Source organism: Sus scrofa, chromosome 3, assembly GCF_054392235.1.
Source record: "Sus scrofa isolate SSC_HxYL_T2T_F1_AM1 chromosome 3, Sscrofa_HxYL_maternal_Yorkshire_Landrace_v2.0, whole genome shotgun sequence".
Lineage (NCBI taxonomy): Eukaryota > Metazoa > Chordata > Mammalia > Artiodactyla > Suidae > Sus > Sus scrofa.
Genome location: NC_139385.1, coordinates 125,090,831 through 125,111,149, shown reverse-complemented (window position 1 = coordinate 125,111,149; position 20,319 = coordinate 125,090,831). Strand labels below are relative to the sequence as shown.

Here is a 20,319-nt window from a genome sequence, read left to right as displayed (position 1 = left end):
TTTGTTGTCATTTGGATCTAGGTATTTTTTAATTTCCTCTTTGATTTCTTCATTGATCCATTGGTTGTTTAGTAGCATGTTGTTTAGTCTCCACGTGTTAGTGTTTTTTTCTTGTTGTTGATTTCCAGTCATATAGCGTTGTGGTTGGAAAAGATGCTTGATATGATTTCAATTTTCTTAAAGTTACCAAGGTTGGATTTTTAGCCCAGGATGTGATCAATCTTAGAGAATGTTCCATGTGCACTTGAGAAAAATGTGTATTTTGTTGCTTTTAGAAGGAATGTCCTATAAATATCTATTAAGTCCATCTGGTTTAATGCTTCATTCAGGGCCCGTGTTTCCTTATTAATTTTTTGTCTGGATGATCTGTCCATTGCTGTAAGTGAGCTGTTAAAGTCCCCCACTATTATTGTGTTATTGTCGATTTGTCCTTTTAAGGTTGTTAGCCATTCATTGCCTTATATATTGTGGTGAATCTATGTTGGATGTTTAGATATTTAAAATTGTTTTATCTTCTTCTTGGATTGATCCTTTGATCATTAGGTAGTGACCTTCCTTATCTCTTAAAATAGTCTTCATTTTAAAGTCTACTTTGTCTGACATGAGTACTGCTACTCCAGCTTTCTTGTGATTCCCATTTGCGTGGAATATTTTCTTCCATCCTCTCACTTTTAATTTGTATGTGTCCCTAGAAGTGAAGTGGGTCTTTTGAAGGCAGCATATGTATGGGTCTTGTTTTGTATCCATTCAGCCAGTCTGTGTCTTTTGTTTGGGGAGTTTAGTCCATTAACATTTAAGGTCATTATTGACGTGTATGTTCTTATTGCCATTTTATTAATTGCCTTTTTTGTTTTGTTTTGTTTTTGTTTTTTTTGGTCTTTTTGCCATTTCTTGGGCTGCTCTTGTGGCATATGGAGGTTTCCAGGCTAGGGGTCTAATTGGAGCTGTAGCCGCCAGCCTACTCCAGAGCCACAGCAACACGGGCTCTGAGCCGCGTCTGCCACCGACACCAGAGCTCATAGCAATGCTGTATCCTTAACTCACTGAGCAAGGCCAGGGATTGAACCTACAACCTCATGGTTCCTAGTTGGATTCATCAACCACTGCGCCACGATGGGAACTCCCTTTATTAATTGCTTTGAATTTGTTTTCGTTGCTCTTTTTTCTTCCCTTCTTCTCTTGTTCTCTCCTCTTATGGTTTGATGACTATCTTTAGCGTAGTATTTGAGTTAATTTTTCTTATTTGTTTGTGTATCAATTGTAAACTTTTGGTTTGCAGTTATTCTAAAGTTTTGATATAAGAGTCTATATGTATATGAGATTGTTTTAAGTTGTTGGTCTCTTAACTGGAAGTGCATCTCCAGTGTCCTGCATTCGTACCCTCCTCTTCTCACGATTTCTGATTTTGGTGGTATAATTGTGTGTGGATGATTTCATATCTTTACTATATATATACCTTTTCTGGTGAGCCTTGTCATTTGTGGTATTTTCGTTTCTGGTTGTGGCCTTTTCTTTTCTGTCTAGAGAAGTTCTTTTAGTATCTGTTGTAAAGCTGGTTTAGTTTTGCAGAATTCTCTTAGCTTTTGCTTATCTGTGAAGCTTTTGATTTCTCCTTCAAATGTGAACGAGAGCCCTGCTGGGTAAAGTAATCTTGGAGGTTTTTTCCTTTCATCACATGAAGTATATCATGCCACTCCCTTCTGGCCTGCAGAGTTTCTGCTGAAAAATCTGCGGATAACCTTATTGGAGTTCCCTTGTGTGTTATTTGTTTCTTTTCCCTAGCTGCTTTCAGTATTTTCTCTTTGTCTGTAATTTTGGCCAGTTTGATTCATATGTGTCTCGGGGTATTCCTCCTTGGGTATATTTTATATGGTACTTGTTGTGCTTCCTGGATTTGAGTGAGTGGTTCCTTTCCCATGTTGGGGAATTTTTCAGCTATTATCTCTTGGAATAGTTTTTCTGTCCCCTTCTCTCTCTCTTCTCCTTTTGGCACCCCATAATACAGATGTTGGTGCGTTTAACGTTGTCCCAGAGTTCTCTGAGACTCTCTTCGTTTCTTTTCAGTCTTTTTTCTCTTTTTTGTTCCACATCTGTAATTTCCACTAATCTGTCTTCCACCTCGCTATTCGTTCATCTGCCTCCTGTATTCTGCTGTTGGCTGCTTCTAGTGAATGTTTTGTTATTGTATTTTGCATCTCTTCTTGTTTAAGTTTTATATCTTGTATCTCTTTGCTCAGTGTTTCCTGTAAATTATCCATCTTTGCCTCCAGTTTACTTCCAGTGTCTTGCATCATCTTCAGCATCAACAGTCTAAAGTCTTTTTCCTGGAGGCTGAGACTCTCCTCATCACTTAGCTGATTTTCTGGGGTTTTTCTTTCTCCCTCATCTGAGTTATAGTTCTCTGTCTTTTCTTTTTTATAGGTTTTTGGTGTCGTGTTCTTTTTACAGATGATAGAGTTGTATCCTCTCTTACTTCTGGTGTCTGCCCCCCTTGTGGCTGAAGTTGGTAAGGGGGCAGGACTGATGCCTGCCCACTGGTAGGTGGGGCTGATTCCTATCCCTCTGGTGGGTGGGGCTTTGTCTCTGGGTGAGATTAGAGGTGGCTGTGTGCCTTCACCTGTTTCCTGAGGGGCGGGGCTATGATCCCACCTGGATTGTTGTTTGCCTTGGGGCTTCTCAGCCCTGAGAAGAGAGCACTGGATAGGTTTTCCCAAAGTGGCCACCTCCAGAGAAAGGCATGCTGCTGAATATTCCTGAGAGCTCTGCTTCCAATGTCCTTCCCCTACAACAACAAGCCACATTCACCCCTTTTTCCTAGGAGGTCCTCCAAGAACTGCAGTGAGGTTGGACTGAGATTCCTATGGCGACTTTGCTTTGCCCTGGGACCCAGTGCACATGAAAGTCTGTGCACCTTTTAAGACTGGGGTCTCCGTTTCCCCCAGTCCCGTGGAGCTCCTGTGCACAAGCCCCACTGGCCTTCATTGCCAGATGCTCCAGGGGCTCTTTCTCCCAGTGCCAGATCCCCACATGTGGGAGTTTGATGTGGGGCTCAGAACTCTCACTCCTGTAGGTGAGTCTCTGTGAACCAGTGAGTTTCCAGTCTGTGGGGCTTCCCACCCGGGAGGTATGGGGTTGTTTATATTGTGAAATCACCCCTCCTACCTCTTGATGTGGCCTTCTCTTTGTCTTCTGGAGTAGGATATCTTTTTTAAGGTTTCTGGTCTATTTGGTTGAAGATTGCTCAGCATTTGATTGTAAATGTTGTTTTCAGGAGAGAAGCTGAGCTCCAGTCCTTCTATTCCGCCATCTTAATCCCATCTCCCTCAATAAATTAATTTTTTTTAAAAAGGAGTTTCCATTGTGGCTCAGCAGGTTAGTATCCATGAGGATGTGGGTTTGATCCCTGGCCCTGCTCAGTGGGTTAAGGATTGGGCGTTGCTGCAAACTGCAGCGTAGGTTGCAGACTCAGATCTGGTGTTGCCATGGCTGTGGCCTAGGCTGGCAGCTGCAGCTCCAGTTCGACCCCTAGCTTGGAAACTTCCACATGCCTCGTGTACAGCTCTAAAAAGACCAAAAAAAAAAAAAAAAATTATACATTGGAATTCCCTTGTCTCTCAGTGAGTTACGTATCTGGCGTTGTCACTGCCGTGGCTCTCAGATCACTGCTGTGGCTCAGATTCGATCCCTAACCCAAAGATTCTGTGGGTGTGGCCAAAAACCCCACACATTGATAAAAATATAAAATGTTGAGCATCTCATCCAAAATTACTAGGCCTATGAAGAAATAGGAAACCGTGACCCTTAACTAAGAGAAAGATAAGTGGATGGAAACAGACCCAGAAGTGACAGAGGTAATGGAATTTAGAAGACAGATACATTGAAGCTTTTAAAGGACAGCATGAACATGAGAGAAATGTAAGGTGTAAAAAAGACTGTTGGAGTTCCTAGAACTGGGGAATCACAATATCTGAAATGAAAAATTGAGCTGATGGGCTTAAGAGCAAATTAGAAACTGCAGAAAGAAAGATCAGTGTAAGGTAATAGACACTATGCAAAATGAAGCATGGGGAAAAGTCTGGGAAACAAGTCGGGGGAAAAAGGGAAAAAGCCTCAGTGATGTGTGGGACATTATCAAGTTGTTTCATGTGTATTTGGAATTCAGGGTGGGAAGTGGGGGTGCCATGGTTGCAGAAGAAGTATTTGAGGAAATAATGGTTGAAAATTATCCAAATAATGACAAAAACTATAATCCTATAGATTTATGGACCTAGGTAGGATAAACAGAAAATCACATAAGACACATCCTTTTTTTTTTTTTTTTTTTTTTTTCTTCCTCCCCAGTCTTTTCTAGGGTTGCACCCGTGGCATATGGAGGTTCCCAGGCTAGGTGTCTAATCTGAGCTGCAGCCACCGGCCTACACCAGAGCCACAGCAACCCGGGATCCGAGCCGTGTCTGTGACCTACACCTCAGCTCACAGCAGTGCCAAATCCTTAACCCACTGAAGCGAGGCCTGGGATCAAACCTGCAACCTCATAGTTCCTAGTTGGATTCATTAACCACTGAGCCACAACAGGAACTCCAAGACACATCTTAATCCAGTGGCTAAAAGTCAGTCACAAAGAGAAATCTTAAAAGAAGCCAGAGCAAAAAAAGCACAGAGGGACAAAGGTATGAACAACTGTTGACTTTTCATTAAACAGCATAAGCCAGCAAATGAGCAGCATAACCACACTGAGGAGGAAGAAAAGAATAATAAAAGTAACTTTAGAAAACAGTATTTTAACTGGTTATTGTAAGACTAAAGATAAAAAGAAATGTAAACATATATTTTAGTTAATCTGATTTTTCACAGAGGTGAGGGAAACTATTTTATGTATATACTAGGATTAAACAAATAAGTAAATACATTTTAGGTAATGAGAGCCAGGTTTCTAATTGTTGAAGAAAGAGGTTACAGGTAAGGAAAAGAAGATTAGTTCAATTGGAATCAGAATTATTAGTATGAACTCCTGGTTTTATGTATTATATGTGCAGATGGTTATGGAAATAGAGATGTGTATATATGCTGGATCAGTATGCACAAATGTATTTTCTCACTCTGTCCTCTGGAAAGGCCTGGAAGAAACAGTGACACTTCAGTAGCAGTGAGCCTGCCTGGTGCCCAGATCTCGGACTTTACATACAATTTTTCAGTAAAGGGAACTGGGGCTCTTTAAAGAACGGCTTGATTCTAGAACTGGGGTATAGGAAATATGAGATGATCCTGGAGCATCTTTGGTGCCAGAAGACAAAGAAGTGCTCCCAAATGAATGGGATATGTCAAAAGGATGTATGAACTAACCTGAAAGAGCTTTTCTACTGCCCAGAGCTGGAATGAAATAATTATAGTATTGCATTATTACCAATAAATTAAAATAGCCATTAGTCCATATTGGTATGTATAAACAAACAAGCAGGGTAGGTAGTAGGTGAAAGGGACAAATTGTAAATGAAAAATTACAATTAGTAAGTGTGAAGCAATGACTGAAACACAAAATCACTATTAGTTAAATACTACAGTAATAATTGTCACAGGTTGTGATAGGAGGTAAAATCAGAGGATGAAGGTGTGGTGAGAAAGAGCTGCATAGTCCCAAAGTATTTTGTCCAAGAAATTTATTGATAGCAAAGGGAAAAACAATAAATTTACTGTGGAGGAGTTCCCGTCGTGGTGCAGAGGTTAACGAATCCGACTAGGAACCATGAGGTTGTGGATTCGATCCCTGGCCTTGCTTAGTGGGTTAAGGATCCAGCGTTGCCATGAGCTGTGGTAAAGGTTGCAGACACGGCTTGGATCCCATGTTGCTGTGGCTCTGGCATAGGCTGGCAGCCACAGCTCAGATTAGACCCCTAGCCTGGGAATCTCCATATGCTGTGGGAGCGGCCCTAGAAAAGACCAATAAATAAATAAATAAATAAAAATAATAAATTTACAGTGGAGAGAGAAACTCTCCAGACAACATCTTAAGTCATCAAGGTTAATACCATAGAAAGACATTCACATAATATACTCCTTGATAAAATGAACTGAGAAAGCAAAACAGTACCTTTGTGGTATTTTGTGGTATTCTTACCAAAAAATGCAAAACCTTACTCCAATTATGAGAAGACAGCAGATAAACCCAAATTGAGGGAGAATTCAATAAGATACCTGACTGATATGCTTTGAAAGTATCAAAGTCCTGAAAGACAAGAAAAGATGGAGGAACTCACAGATCAAACAAGAGTAACGACACATGACAGCTAAATACAAAGTGGGAACCTGAATTGGATACAACGTTCATGAAAAAATTGGTGGATTAGGTCTGTAGTTAAATCACTTGCATGGTACCAGTGTCTTCCTCCCACACACCCTGGTATGGAAGTTCTGTGGCTAGGGACTGAAACTGAATGGTGCCATAGCTGTGGCAATGCCAGATCTTTAACCCACTGTGCTGGGTTGGGGATCAAACCTTTGCAACAGTGGGAACTCCCTGGTGTCACTTTATTGTTTCTGATAAAAGTACTGTGGTGATGTTAGCGTTAATATTAGCAGAAGTTGGATGCATAGTATGCATGAACTCTGAGCTATTTTGCAACTTTTCTATAAAATAATTTCGAAGTAAAAAAAAGTTTCTTAAATCTACATTTCTCCCAAAGTGGGGCGGGGGGTGGGGTGGAGAAAGAAACAATGGAAGCTGGAAGACAATTGAATTACATATTAAAACTCTGAAAGGAAAAATGTGTTGTTAGAATTCAGTCCTAACAAAAAAGCAAAAATGAAGCCAAGGAGTTCCTGTGGTGGTTCAGCGGAAATGAACCTGATTAGCATCCATGAGGACACAAGTTCGGTCCATGGCCTAACTCAGTGGGTTAAGGTTCTAGCATTGCTGTGAGCTGTGGTGTAGGTTACAGATGTGGCTCAGATCTGGCATTGCTGTGGCTGTAGTGTAGGCCAGCAGCTACAGCTTCATTTTGACCCCTAGCCTGGGAACCTCCATGTGCCGTGGTGCAGCCCTAAAGAGGCCACACAAAAAAACAAACAAACAAACAAAAAAAAAACCCAAAAACCAAAAGAAAGACATTTTCCAGACAAAAGCTGAGAGATTTTCTTACCTGAAGTCTTGTGCTATTGAAAATGTTAAAGTTTTTCAGGGCAAAGAAAGCATTCCACTAGGAAACTCACATCTACACAAAGAAATGAAGAGGATAAATGATAAATATTGGCACAAGAGCCAAGACATGGAAACAACCTAATATCCATCAACAGATGAATGGATTAAGATGTGGTGTATATACAGAACGGAATACTATTCAGCGATAAAAAGAACTCAAACATGTGGTTGCAAAAAGTTGAATTTAGCTTTGGTTTTGTCAATGATTTCTCGATTCCCAGGAACTTATTACTCCACCTCATAAATTTCAAAAATTATCAGTGGACTTAAAAGCATACAGCAAAAGAAAAATATATAATTTAATTGGACTTTGTCAAAATTGAAAACTTTTATGCACCAAAGGAAATTAAGAAAGCAAAGAAAGCTTACAGAATGGAGGAAATATTTGCAAATTATGTATCTGATACAGATCTAGTATCCAGAAGCTGTAAAGAACTCTTATGGCTTAATAAGAAGACAACTTGATTTAAAAATTTGAGTTCCTGTTGTAGCTCAGTGGGTTAATGATAGGCATTGTCTGTGTGATGGCTTGAGTTCAATTCCTGGCCTGATGCAGTGGGACCAAAAAAGATAAAAGCTGTGGAGGCAAAGGACTTGAATAGATGTTTCTCCAGGTAAGATATCAAATGGCCGACAAGCACATGAACTGCTGTTCAGCACCATTAGTCATTAGGGAAATGCAAATCAAAACTACAATCTAGCGCCACTTCATATGCACCCCCTAGGATGACCTAAAAAAATGATTATTTCGGAGGTAGAAAAATTGAACCCTCATACGTTGCTACTGGAGATGTAGAATGGTGCAGCTGCTGTGTGTTGGAAATTAAGATAACTCTGGCTCGGGTCGTCAGTGTCGGAAAGTGAGACACGTGGACAAGGAGAAATCTGGACAGGGCTCTTTACTTCTGCAGAAGGACTCAGGTGCTCCAAAAAGCGTGCGCACCAAACAAAGGACCGTCCCCTATTTATGCCTAATGCAGGTGAGGTACCTGTCCCCTTCCCTTTGGTCAGGTCAGGGTGCACATTCTTCCCGGTTGGCTCATTGAAACAAATTGTTGCTGGGAAGAGGTAGAAAGGAAGGGGGTCGCAGGGGGTGTTTCAGCCAAAACAGAGCAAAATAGAGTAACCAAGATTTCCTTTGATAGAAAAGACATTATGTTACTGTCCACATGTGGAAAACATCGGCTCCTCAAAAAGTTAAACGTCAAATTACCATACGACCCAGCATTTCTACTCCGTATGAATACCCCAAAGAATTCAAAACAGGTACTCAAAAAAACACATACATACATGTTTATAGCAACACTGTTGCTATAAGAGGTGGAAACAGCCCCAGTATCCATCAGCAGATGAGTGGATAAACAAATTATGGTGTTTATATATATGTTGGAATATTATTTAGTCATAAAATGTGATGAGATCCTGATACGTAATACAGTGTGGATGGGCCTTGAAAATATGCTGAGTGGAAGAAGGTAGACACAAACTATCACGTGTTACGTGCTCTCATTTATATGAGACGTCCAGAATAGGTAAAGCTATAGAGGCAGAATAGAGACTGGTGGTTTCCAGGGAAGTGATGGGAGGGATAAATAATGGAAAGCTATGGAGTTGCCTTTTGAGGCGATGAAAATGTTTTGCAACTAGATAGAGGTGTTGCACAGGATTGTGAATAAACTGAATTGTGCATTTTAAAGTGGTAAATTTTCTATTATGTGAATTTTACTTTAGTAGAAGATAGGTTAAGGTTATGTGTGGTCAGAAATCAGATAGACATAGAATTGAGTCTTGGTTCTGCCACCCATTAATTCTGTAACCTTAAGTAAATTACTGTAAATTTTCTTTTCTGTACAATAGGCATATTCATATTTTTTCAGAGGATTTTTGTGACTACTAAATGAGATAGTATATGTGAAGTGCTTAGAATAATATCCAGTGACTGTTAATGTCAGTGAATTTTTTTTTGCTGCTGCTATGGTTCTTATGTTATTCTTTACTTGTAGAGTGGAAATAATATGGACTAGGATTTTTCTGCTGACTTAATGAGTTTATCTATGCAAAAGCTTAAAACAGTGCCTGGTACATTGTAAATTCTCAAAATGGCTATTGTATGGAAGGATCTTTAGAGGGAACTTTTTTTTTTTGCATTCTGCATTTCGCATTTGCATTCTGATAAAGAAGCTAATATCCATATTGGGAAGAGTTCCTTTTAAAAATTTGTACTGTTAATGACAGAGCTAGGACTAGACTTAGGTCTTCAAATTGTGGACTAAGCTACATTCAAAGGATTGTAGGTGTGTCATTCTTCTGTTCTATTGTCATGAAAACACTTGATTTTTAACTTGTTAAAAACTATAGGTATTGGAGTTCCCATCATGGCTCAGTGGTTAATGAATCCAACTAGGAGCCATGAGGTTGCAGGTTCGATCCCTGGCCTTGCTCAGTGGGTTGAGGATCCGGCATTGCTGTGAGTTGTGGTGTAGGTCGAAGACACCGCTGGGATCCCATGTTGCTGTGGCTGTGGCGTAGGCTGGCGGCTACAGCTTCGATTAAACAAGCTTGGGAACCTCCATATGCCACGGGTGCAGCCCTAGAAAATACAAAAAAAAAAAAAAAAAAAAACCAAAACAAAACCCTATAGGTATTGATCATTTAGCTATAAGTTGTTAAACTTTGGTTGTCTGGAGTTTATTATATAATTTGTTTCTACCTGCATTAATTACTATGTATTTATATGTCGTGAGAAGCCAAGCTTTGGAGAACATATTTGTATGGTGATTAGAAATTGCAGTTACTGAAGTTGCTGTTTTGGCTAGGTGGTTAAGGAGCCCACCTAGGATCCATGAGGATGCAGGTTCAATCCCTGGCCTTGCACAGTGGGTTAAAGATCCAGAGTTGCTGTGAGCTGTGGTGTAGATTGAAGACACAGCTTGGATCTGGCATTGCTGTGTCTGTAGCGTAGACTGGCAGCTACAGCTCCGATTTGACCCCTAGCCTGGGAAGCTCCGTATGCCAAGGGTGCGGCCCTAAAAAGGACGAAAGACAAGATAAAAATTTGCAGTTGCTTTTCTTGCCACTGGGTGGTGCTTCTGCAACATCATTAAAAAAAAATTAAAAAAATGTTTTGGCTGATATTGTTTCTCACTTTCCTGAGTAGCTGAAAATTGATAAATGATTTAGACAGTGGTAAATTGAAATACTCGTTTGAACTGGGTCCCAGGAATCTATAAAAAGTGGGGATTTCCGGATTTCCTGTGGTATGTTTTTACATAAGCAAAACCTGGAAAAGAATCACTGGTTGGATCAAATCCTGTGATTTTGCTCTAGTCTGTGGTAATTTAACAAATGATAGTGTTACAGGAGAATCTGATTCTTCCTGGCACAATCTTAGAGGGTAATAGATTTTCCTAGCTTCTCTTGGTAGCTGAGCTGTTGATTTTGCTCTAATCCCTAAATTATATCAAAACCTTTTCTACTCTTAAGTATTAATGTTTGGGGTTTGGAATGTACATGCTGGAGTGACAAAGGTATATACTTGGAAGAAGTGCACAGTTGTAAAAGTTATGTTTGAGAGAGACTATAGAAGGAAACTGCAGGGGTGGCTTGGGGCCATGCTAGAAATTTGGTGACCAAATTGGAGTGTTTGAGTAAGTGGAGAGGACATTGGTAATACCTCCTCTATTAATCTAATTTTTGTCTCTATTAAAAAAACAGCTATAGAATTTTAGATGTTAGTACTTTTAAGGTTTATGACAAGAGCAGCAGCAACAATAAATCCTTGCCCCATCCTCATCTGTATGTTATCTTTCACAGACATTTTTTTGCCCTATTCTATATTCAACCCCATATCCCCATGTCACATGTTTTTGACTTTTTAAAAAAGCTAATTTGAGACCTTTTCTCTTGTTACTGTTACCGAAGATGAGAATTGAATACGCTAATACCACCAGGCATTCTTGGTGCCTCTCCCTTCATCTTCTCAAATAGTTATAACACATGTTTTTGTTAACTGCTAAACCAAGTAATATACTACAATTGCATTTCCTTTCTCAGACAGCTTTCTGTTTTTACTGTCGTTTACAGTCCCTTCATTGTTACATATGCTTAGATTTCAAGGTATTATTTATACTTTGTCTCAAACTCTACAACATAATTGACAGACCCCTCTGAATTCTTCTTTTCATACACATTCTATTAATACAGTTTTATTCCCTCTCCCTCTTAGGAGACAAACCCTCTTGGGGTACCTTCCTTAGCATTTTATTCTGTCCTTTTGTTTTCTGTCTTCATTCTCTTCTACTGGTTGCTTCTCTAGGTCAGTTTGAACTGCCCTTTACATGAGTCTTTTTTTTTTTTTTTTTTGTCTTTTTGCTATTTCTTGGGCTGCTCCCGCGGCATATGGAGGTTCCCAGGCTAGGGGTCCAATTGGAGCTGTAGCTGCCAGCCTACACCAGAGCCACAGCAACGCGGGATCCGAGCCGTGTCTGCAACCTACACCACAGCTCACGGCAACGCCGGATCCCTAACCCACTGAGCAAGGGCAGGAATCGAACCCACAACCTCATGGTTCCTAGTCGGATTCGTTAACCACTGCGCCACGACAGGAACTCCTACATGAGTCTTTACTGGATTTCTTTCCTTCCTATTCTTGGTAAAGCAACGTCTCCTAGTAGTTGTCTTAGAAAAGATGCATGGAAGCTAAATATTTGAGAACTTTCGTGTCTGGAAAAGCTTTTATTATGCTCTCATTTGATTTTGGCTGTATATAGGTTGAAAATACTTTTTAAACACATTGTCTTTGTATTCTGGAGTCTCACATTGCCGTTGAGTAATTCAGAATTGTTATTCTTAACTCTTTAATATGCCTTAGTTTTTTTCTCTTGTAAGCTTTTATAATGTTATACTTATTCTTGAAATTATCTTTAGCCCTGCAATTTCATGATGATATAACTTGATATAGCTCTTTTGTTCATTACTCTAGGCACTTGGTGGGTATTTCAGTCTAAAATAAATTCCTTTGACTCTATTAAGTTGTTTTGCATAATTTTTAAATTACTGTTTTCTATATGTTATTTTCTCTGTTCTTTAACTTCTATGAGTTAGATGTCAGACCTCCTGGTTTGGGCTTATAACGTGTCATTATCTCGTGTATATTCCATTCTTTGTCATTTTGTTGTATTTTCTAGGAGATCTCAGTTTTCTATTATAGCCTTTCTGCTGAATATATTATTCCTACCTTTTTAATTTCCAAGATTTTTATAGTTCAGATTCTTTTCCTTTCTCTCCTTTCCCTTCCGTCATGAGTTTGTTTTTTGTTTGTTTGGCCACACCTGAGGCATATGGAAGTTCCTAGGCTAGAGGTCAAAATGGAGCTACAGCTGCTGGCCTGTGCCACAGCCACAGCACCGTGGGATCCGAGTCACATCTGTGACCTACACCACAGTTCACGGCAATGCAGATCTTTAACCTGCTGAGCAAGGCCAGGGATTGAACCCACATCCTCATGGTCCTAGTTGGGTTCGTTGACCGCTGAGCCAACTCTGTCCATCAGGTTTTGAGATGATAAAAAGAACTATATATTTTCCTCTGCCTTGTCCCTGTTTCCTCCAGATTTCCTTTTTTGGTTTTGCTTGTTTATTTTGATATCTCAGTGGAATCTTTGTCCTTCATGTTTTGGCCTGAGGCTCTGAAAAGCTGATTGGAAGCCAGGTGGACAAGTGTGGAGCTTGTCAAGTAGTGTGTTTCACCCTAAAGTGGAGTATCTATGTCTTTTCTCAGGGACCCTTTTACTATCTTTAGAATTTTTTTATTCAACAACTATTTCTTGAATGCCTGCTTATATGTCAGGTATAGCTCTAGGTACTGGGAATTTAATAGGATTAAACAGATAAAAATCCCTGCCCTTCTTGGATCTTATATTTTGGCAAAGGGGAGACAAAAAATAGGAATAAATAAATATATGCTGTATATTTAAGAAGTATTAAAAGGTAAGAAAAGTTGCATGAGGAAAAGTTGCAGCTAGAATATGGTAGCCTGGGGAAGGAGGAGTTTACCAGGTTGGAGAGAACAACATATACAGAGGCCTTGAGGTGGGAATCTGCCTCATAGCTGTGTGTGGAACAAGGGAGCCAATGCCTTTAGCTAGATCCCAGTAAGAGAATACAGAAAATGCTGAGGTCAAGAGTGGACAGGGGCAGAAGGGCAGAATGTATAGGGCCTTATAGACTGTTTTAAGGACTTTTTTGTTTGTGTTTGTTTTTGGTTTTTGTTTTTCTTTTGCTTTTTTAGGGCCGCACTTGCAGCATATGGAGGTTCCCAGACTAGGGGTCTAATCAGAGCTACAGCTGGCGGCCACAGCAATGCTGGATCTGGAGCCATGTCTGCGATCGATATCACAGCTCACAGCAATGCCGGATCCTTAACCCACTGAGGGAGGCCAGGAATTGAACCCGAAACCTCATGGTTCCTAGTCGGATTTGTTTCCACTGTGCCATGACGGGAACTCCTGTTTTAAGGACTTTTAGTCTTTGTGTGAAAGATAGTATTTGGAGATAACCAATAAGCACTTGATATCTTAAGTTCAGAGTTCAGGGAAACAGTTTGGCTCTGATAATTTCAGAGTTATCAGTGTGTATGTGGAATTTAAAGCCATGAAATTAAGGAAAAGAGAAGGTACCCCAAGTTTTACAAAAGATCAGAGAGATGAGGAGAAATCAGTAATGAAGATCAAAGAGTGACCAGAGAAGTAGGAACACCAGCAGAGTTTTTGTACAGAAGAGAATGAAAAACTGCTTCCACTGCTGCTAATTAGTTTGAGGACAGACAACATGAGATCAAGAGGGAAACTCAAGGAGTCTTGGATGAGGTTTCTGTCTTTAACAGTTAGGTAGATGGCTTAAAACAGCCTTAATTCTTCAAAGTTTTCAGTCATACCTGGTTTCCATCCCAAAGGGTTTACAGTTCTTAGACTATCCTAACTTCATTTCTATTCAGGAAAGTTTTCTGAAATAGTATTGGTTTTCAGGTTTGTCATTAAGGTTAATTAACAAATTTTATGCCTAACTGTGGTTATTCAGTCCTATTCAGAGTTGGTCTTGACAACCAGGTTGTTTTAGGATGTTTTTCCCAGTAATTCCTGGAGAAACAAAAATATGGACTCTAGACATGGTCTGTGGTTTATAAATATCAGACAAATGGCCCTTTTTTCCTTTTGATTTGGTATGGGAAACAAGCTAAAAGGGTCAAGCTGAAGATTGAGTTGGTTAAAGAGCACCAGATCCTAGGGGAACTACAGTACTTTTGCTTCATGTACTTTGAAGCTCTGTGCTACTAGATACATAAACATCTAGTGTGTTTTTTTGTTTTTTTGTTTGTTTGTTTTGTCTTTTTGCTATTTCTTTGGGCCGCTCCTGCGGCTTATGGAGGTTCCCAGGCTAGGGGTCGAATCGGAGCTGTAGCCACCAGCCTACGCCAGAGCCACAGCAATGCAGGATCCGAGCCGCATCTGCAACCTACACCACAGCTCACAGCAACGCTGGATCCTTAACCCACTGAGCAAGGGCAGGGACCGAACCCGCAACCTCATGGTTCCTAGTTGGATTCGTTAACCACTGCGCCACGACGGGAACTCCAACATCTAGTGTTTTTTGCTTTCTAATTAATATACCTGTTTATAATTGTGAACTGATCCTCTTTATCCCTGGTAGTAGTTTTTCCTTCTTTTTCTTTTTCTTTTTTTTTTTTTTTTGCTTTTTAGGATCACACTCATGGTATATGGAGATTCCCAGCCTAGGGGTCTAATTGGATCTGTGGCCACCGGCCTGTGCCACAGCAATGGCAGATCCAAGCCTCGTCTTCGACCTACACCACAGCTCATGCAATACTGGATCCTTAACCCACTGAGCGAGGCCAGGGATTGAACCTGCCACCTCATGATTCCTAGTCTGATTCATTTCCGCCCCGCCTTAACAGGAACTCCCCTGGTAGTATCACTCTGCAGGCTAGTGAAGGCTATATGTATTTTTTCTAATAGGAAACATCTTTATATTCTTTTGCATTAAGCTATTAAGGTTTTTTGTTTTGTTTTGTTTTGTTTTTGGCTTCACCTGAGCCATGCAAAAGTTCCAGGGCCAGGGATTTAACCTGTGCTGTGGCAGTGATTAACGTCAGATCCTTAACCTGCTGGGCCACAAGGGAACTCCAGTATTAGATATTTTAAAAAATCCTAAATTTCCTAATTGTTAAAAACTCTCTGTATAACTATTTCTTCTACTGTTTTGGCTCTTATATTACTCAGGTTTAAAATTGGACACTTTTGCTCAGAATTGCATCCATGGTGAATTTCCAGAACCAAACGAATTTTGAAAGTGTGTTTCTACACCAGTTAATTTTAGTATAGCCAAATTCAGAGCCATAGATACAATTTACCTTTTTTTTCTATGTTGTAGGAATAGACTTTAAGATCAAAACAGTTGAATTACAAGGAAAGAAGATCAAGCTACAGATATGGTAAGTGATGCTAATTTACTTACTTTATGTAGTAGAATGTCAAGTTCTAAAGGTTAGGCAGTGAAATCCTTCCTTGTCAACTCTTTAGATTCTATAGGACTCCGCTTTCTAAGCCATCCATCAGATGACCTTCTTTCAGTGAAGTAAAAAAAAAAAATTGTTGCCATGGACTTTGGAGTCCATGAGATCTGGCTGAGTAAAACCCCTTTTCCACTTACTGTATGAACTTGGATAAGTTACATACATACCACTGTGAGGCCCTTGTATCTTAATATGTAAACTGGAGATAATATCACCTATCTACAAAAATTGTTACAAGGATTACATGAAATAATGTAGGTAGTGCTGTTAGGCCAATATTTGGCTCAGTAGCACTCAGTATTGAAAGTTAATACAATCTTTTTGTTGCTTTGAGAGTCTTAAGCTAAAATACTTATCTTTAATGTGTAACTTTTTATAGGCATTATTATTTTCATTAGTTTGTATAGGGTTTGCCCCACAGAAGTACAATAAAATTCTTTAAATTTGTTTTCAAGAATGAATCATAGGCTTTAAAATTATAATGGTAGTATTTTTTCAGTGAATATTAGTGATCATTGATCACAGTGACCCTGTGAAGTACGTTATTCCTTTTTTATTTCCCTAAACAGCCATATTGAGGTGTAGCTGACATACAGTAAACCACACATGTTTATAAAGTGTGCAGTTTGGTAAGCTTTGACATATGTATAAATCTGTGAACTTCTCACCCATGTTCATGGGTATAATGAACATACCCATCACCTCACAAGTTTCTTCAAGCCTTGTAATCTCTCCTTCCTCCCTATGCCTGGTCATTAGGCAACCACTCTTCTGCCGTCACTATAAACTTGTTTCCATTTTCTGGTACTATATACAAATACAATCATATAATATGTTTTGTGTCTTTTTTTGGCGGGGGAGGTGTCTGGCTTTACAGAACATAATTATTTTGAAAACTATCAATGATTTTATGTGTATCAATAAGTTCATTACTGGAGTTCCCTTCGTGGCTCAGTGGTTAACGAATCCAACTAGGAACCATGAGGTTCCGGGTTCGATCCCTGCCCTTGCTCAGTGGGTTAAGGATCCAGCGTTGCTGTGAGCTGTGGTGTAGGTCGTAGACATGGCTCGGATCCTGCGTTGCTGTGGCTCTGGCGTAGGCTGGCGGCTGCAGCTCGGATTCGACCCCTAGCCTGGGAACCTCCACCTGCCGAGGGAGCAGCCCTAGAAATGGCCAAAGAAAAAATAATAATAATAGGTTCATTACTTTTTATTGTTAAGTAGTATTCCATTGTTACTGTTTATTCACCATAAAGCTGCTATAAGTCCTTGTATAGGCAATGCTTTCTTTTCTGTGGGGTTATTCCTGTTTTATAGATAAATGGAGGCATTTTGAAATAATTTAACCAAGGTCTTACAGCATGTAAGTAGCAGAGCCGGGATGCTGCATTTCCATGATCAGAATATAGGGTTGAGAGTGGCATTACTATACTGCCTCCTGTAAATACTATAGTTTCTCAGTTGATTTTGCTGCTCTTAATAGGTACCATCATTTTTCTTTCTTCATTGCCAGTCAGTAGGAATCTTAAATTTGAATTCATGTCATCTTGGGCTTTATTGTAATAGAACCTGTCACAGTAGTTATGAAAAATAAGTGGTACACGTAAAGCAGTCTCCAGTGCACAATGAACATTCAAGAAATCATAGCTGTTATTATTTGGGAATCTCCCATTATGAGGCTTGTAACCTTAAAAATAGTAACAGTTTCAAGCAAAAGAGGAGTTAGTTAGCAAAAGGAATTGCAAAGCCATAGTAGGAGACTTAGGGGGACACTTGGGGGAGAATAATGTCCCAGAAAACTAGATATAATTAGAAGAATAGGGTATGTCTAACCAGAATGTCTTCATTACCTGACCATATAATAGAAGTACAATCATTATAAAATCTTTAAAATTTAAAACAAATTTGAATGAAATTTGGACTTTTCCTTAACTGGGAAAAACTTAGCAAATGACACATGCCTCATATCGTTTCATTATAATTAAAGTGATCGCAAGGGATAGGATGTCAGTTACTTTTTCTGAATTTCAGCCAGCCCCTCTCCCTCTTATTTTTAGCCTCACATCTTATTATGACTTTGTCCCTGCATAACATCTGTATTTCAAGCCCTCTCCTAGACTCTGCTACACTGATTGGTTCTCTTTTCAATTGTAGCCCCTCTGTACACAATTGAAGCCATATAATTTTCTAACTTTTTGACAGTAGGTAAGTTACACTTTACATTGTGACTTAGTGTACATGTATCTGTGTGTTTGTAACAGAAGCAGAATCATATAAAACAATACTTTTTCAGATTTTTTTCTTTATAGACTATATAAAACCTTTGTGCTACTAAATATATTCTATTCCTCCTCCTATACTGTCTTCCACAAACTTTGCCTTCTGTTTCTTGACCTTATGACTTTAAACATTTTTTTCCCCTCCACTTAACATTTTAGTCTAGAGTTTTTAGAAGTAAACAGTAACAAATAACTAATACTTGTTTTTAAAAAGAGAGCGTTCCTCAGAAGATGCTCTTTTGAAATAGTAAGTCCTCCAGTGTGGCCTTTAAGATTAACCTAGAAAATATTTACACTGTACCTGTAAAACTCAAGTATTGCACAGAAATGGCAATATTTCTAATTTAGAGTTGTTTTGATTTGTAGACATTTTTAGTAGAAACTCTCTTAAGCAAAACACTTCAGAAGGAAAGTTTGATTTAGTATGGATTTTCATATAACTGATTGCTTTTAATGTGAAATATCCAGGAGTTCCCGTCATGGCTCAGTGGTTAACGAATCCGACTAGGAACCATGAGGTTGCAGGTTCGATCCCTGCCCTTGCTCAGTGGGTTAAGGATCTGGCGTTGTCGTGAGCTGTGGTGTAGGTTGCAGACTCAGATCGGATCCTGAGTTGCTTTAGCTCTGGCGTAGGCCAGTGGCTACAGCTCCGATTAGACCCCTTGCCTGGGAACCTCCATATGCCATAGGAGCAGCCCAAGAAATGGCAAAAAGATCAAAAAAATAAAATAATGTGAAATATCCATTTTCTTAAAAGATAAGGAATGAGTGGTTAAAATTAGTGATTAATTGTTTTTAAGATGTTAGCATTATGCCAGCTAATTTTATTTCTTTGCTTAAGTTGACATGCATGCTAATATCCAGGTAGGAAAAAAAAAGTCACATAGCTTCAGGTTAGGGGATCTTGGGATATGCCACAGTAATTCGAGAAGGCTTTTTTAAAGCATGAAAAACCCTATTACTCATAACTTAGGATAATACCAAAGTTCAAATGCTATTCTCAACTTTAGTGCATTGCTTTCAATTGCTGTTAAAAAGCACAGTGATTTTTATGTCTCTTTAGTTTGAATGAATATATTCAGATTCTTGTTTCAGCAGGAAAAAATTATTCTGTGATTGAGTATTAGTTTTAGAAACTCTCTTTAGTCTGTGCTAAAGCTTTGTTTTATTTTTCTTTACCTGAACAATCTTCACTTGCTTACTTTCCAGGAATCTTTTTTTTTTTTTTTTTGTCTTTTTTTTTGCTATTTCTTTGGGCCGCTACTGTGGCATATGGAGGTTCCCAGGCTAGGGGTCAAATCGGAGCTGTAGCCACCGGCCTACACCAGAGCCACAGCAACGCGGGATCCGAGCGAGTCTGCAACCTACACCACAGCTCACAGCGACACTGGGTCCTTAACCCACTGAGTGAGGCCAGGGATCAAACCCACAACCTCATGGTTTCTAGTCGGATTCGTTTCCACTGCACCACGACAGGAACTCCAAAAAAAAAAAATTTATGGAATGCTCACAAATCTGCATGTCATCCTTGTGCAGGGGCCATGCTAATCTTCTCTGTAACGTTCCAGTTTTAGTATATGTGCTGCTGAAACGAGCACTCCAGGAATCTTTTAGTTTAGTTGCATAAGGGTCTGACCTGTCCAAGGCACATGTGTGTAGGCCTGAAATTAAACTTTGGCTGATAGAGAAGCAGCTGTGACTTTTTAAATCCCAGATCTCTAGAAAGATTCTACCACAGTATCTTTTGCTGTCTATATTTTCCATAGATTAAGTAGTGTATGGGTCCTGCCAGGAAAACAGTCATTGAGTTGCTTCAAGTCTGCCTTTTGTTTTTGTTTTTTCAAATTGCTGTTTGTGGGTTTTTTTTTTTTTTTTTCTTTTCCCCTTTTCTTTTTTGGAATTCCCAGGCCAGAGATCAGATCCAAGCCAGAGAGCCTGGCAGATGTAGATGCTGAATAAATATTTGTTGACTGAATGACTTAGATGATTTCTGTTGATGCTTCACTCCTCACTCACCTTAAGCATCACCTCTGTAGAGAGGGCCACCTGATCATTCTAATTAGATTTCTTTCTCCCTCCCCCTTGGGGCATTCTTCATCCCTCTACCCTGTTTGCTTTGTTAGCATTTATCACAATTTGGGATTATATATTTATTTACTTGTTTTTTCCTGTCCTCACTGGAATGTAAGCTCTGCAAGAGCTAGCATCAGGCTTTTGACTTTGGATCCTTTTGGGGGATGAAGATGAGCATAATTG

General features: G+C 39.5%; 2 protein-coding genes and 1 non-coding gene across 6 annotated transcripts in view; 2 read left to right on the top strand and 1 right to left on the bottom strand.

Annotated features, from left to right (window-relative positions):
* HADHB (hydroxyacyl-CoA dehydrogenase trifunctional multienzyme complex subunit beta) overlaps positions 1-20,319 on the top strand; it is a 602,797-nt gene that overhangs the window by 428,848 nt on the left and 153,630 nt on the right. The gene's annotated exons all lie outside the window — the stretch shown is intronic.
* RAB10 (RAB10, member RAS oncogene family) overlaps positions 1-20,319 on the top strand; it is an 81,708-nt gene that overhangs the window by 37,099 nt on the left and 24,290 nt on the right. For all 4 annotated transcript variants that reach the window (XR_014839455.1, XR_014839454.1, XR_014839456.1 and 1 more), the window contains 1 exon segment: positions 15,643-15,703. Coding sequence is in view for 1 of the 4 variants with exons in the window: in NM_001243060.1 (NP_001229989.1) it covers positions 15,643-15,703 (61 nt within the window). In the remaining 3 variants the exon portion in view is untranslated.
* Positions 19,555-19,661, bottom strand: LOC146404919 (U6 spliceosomal RNA). Its single transcript, XR_014842662.1, has one exon. It is a non-coding gene; the product is annotated as a U6 spliceosomal RNA (small nuclear RNA).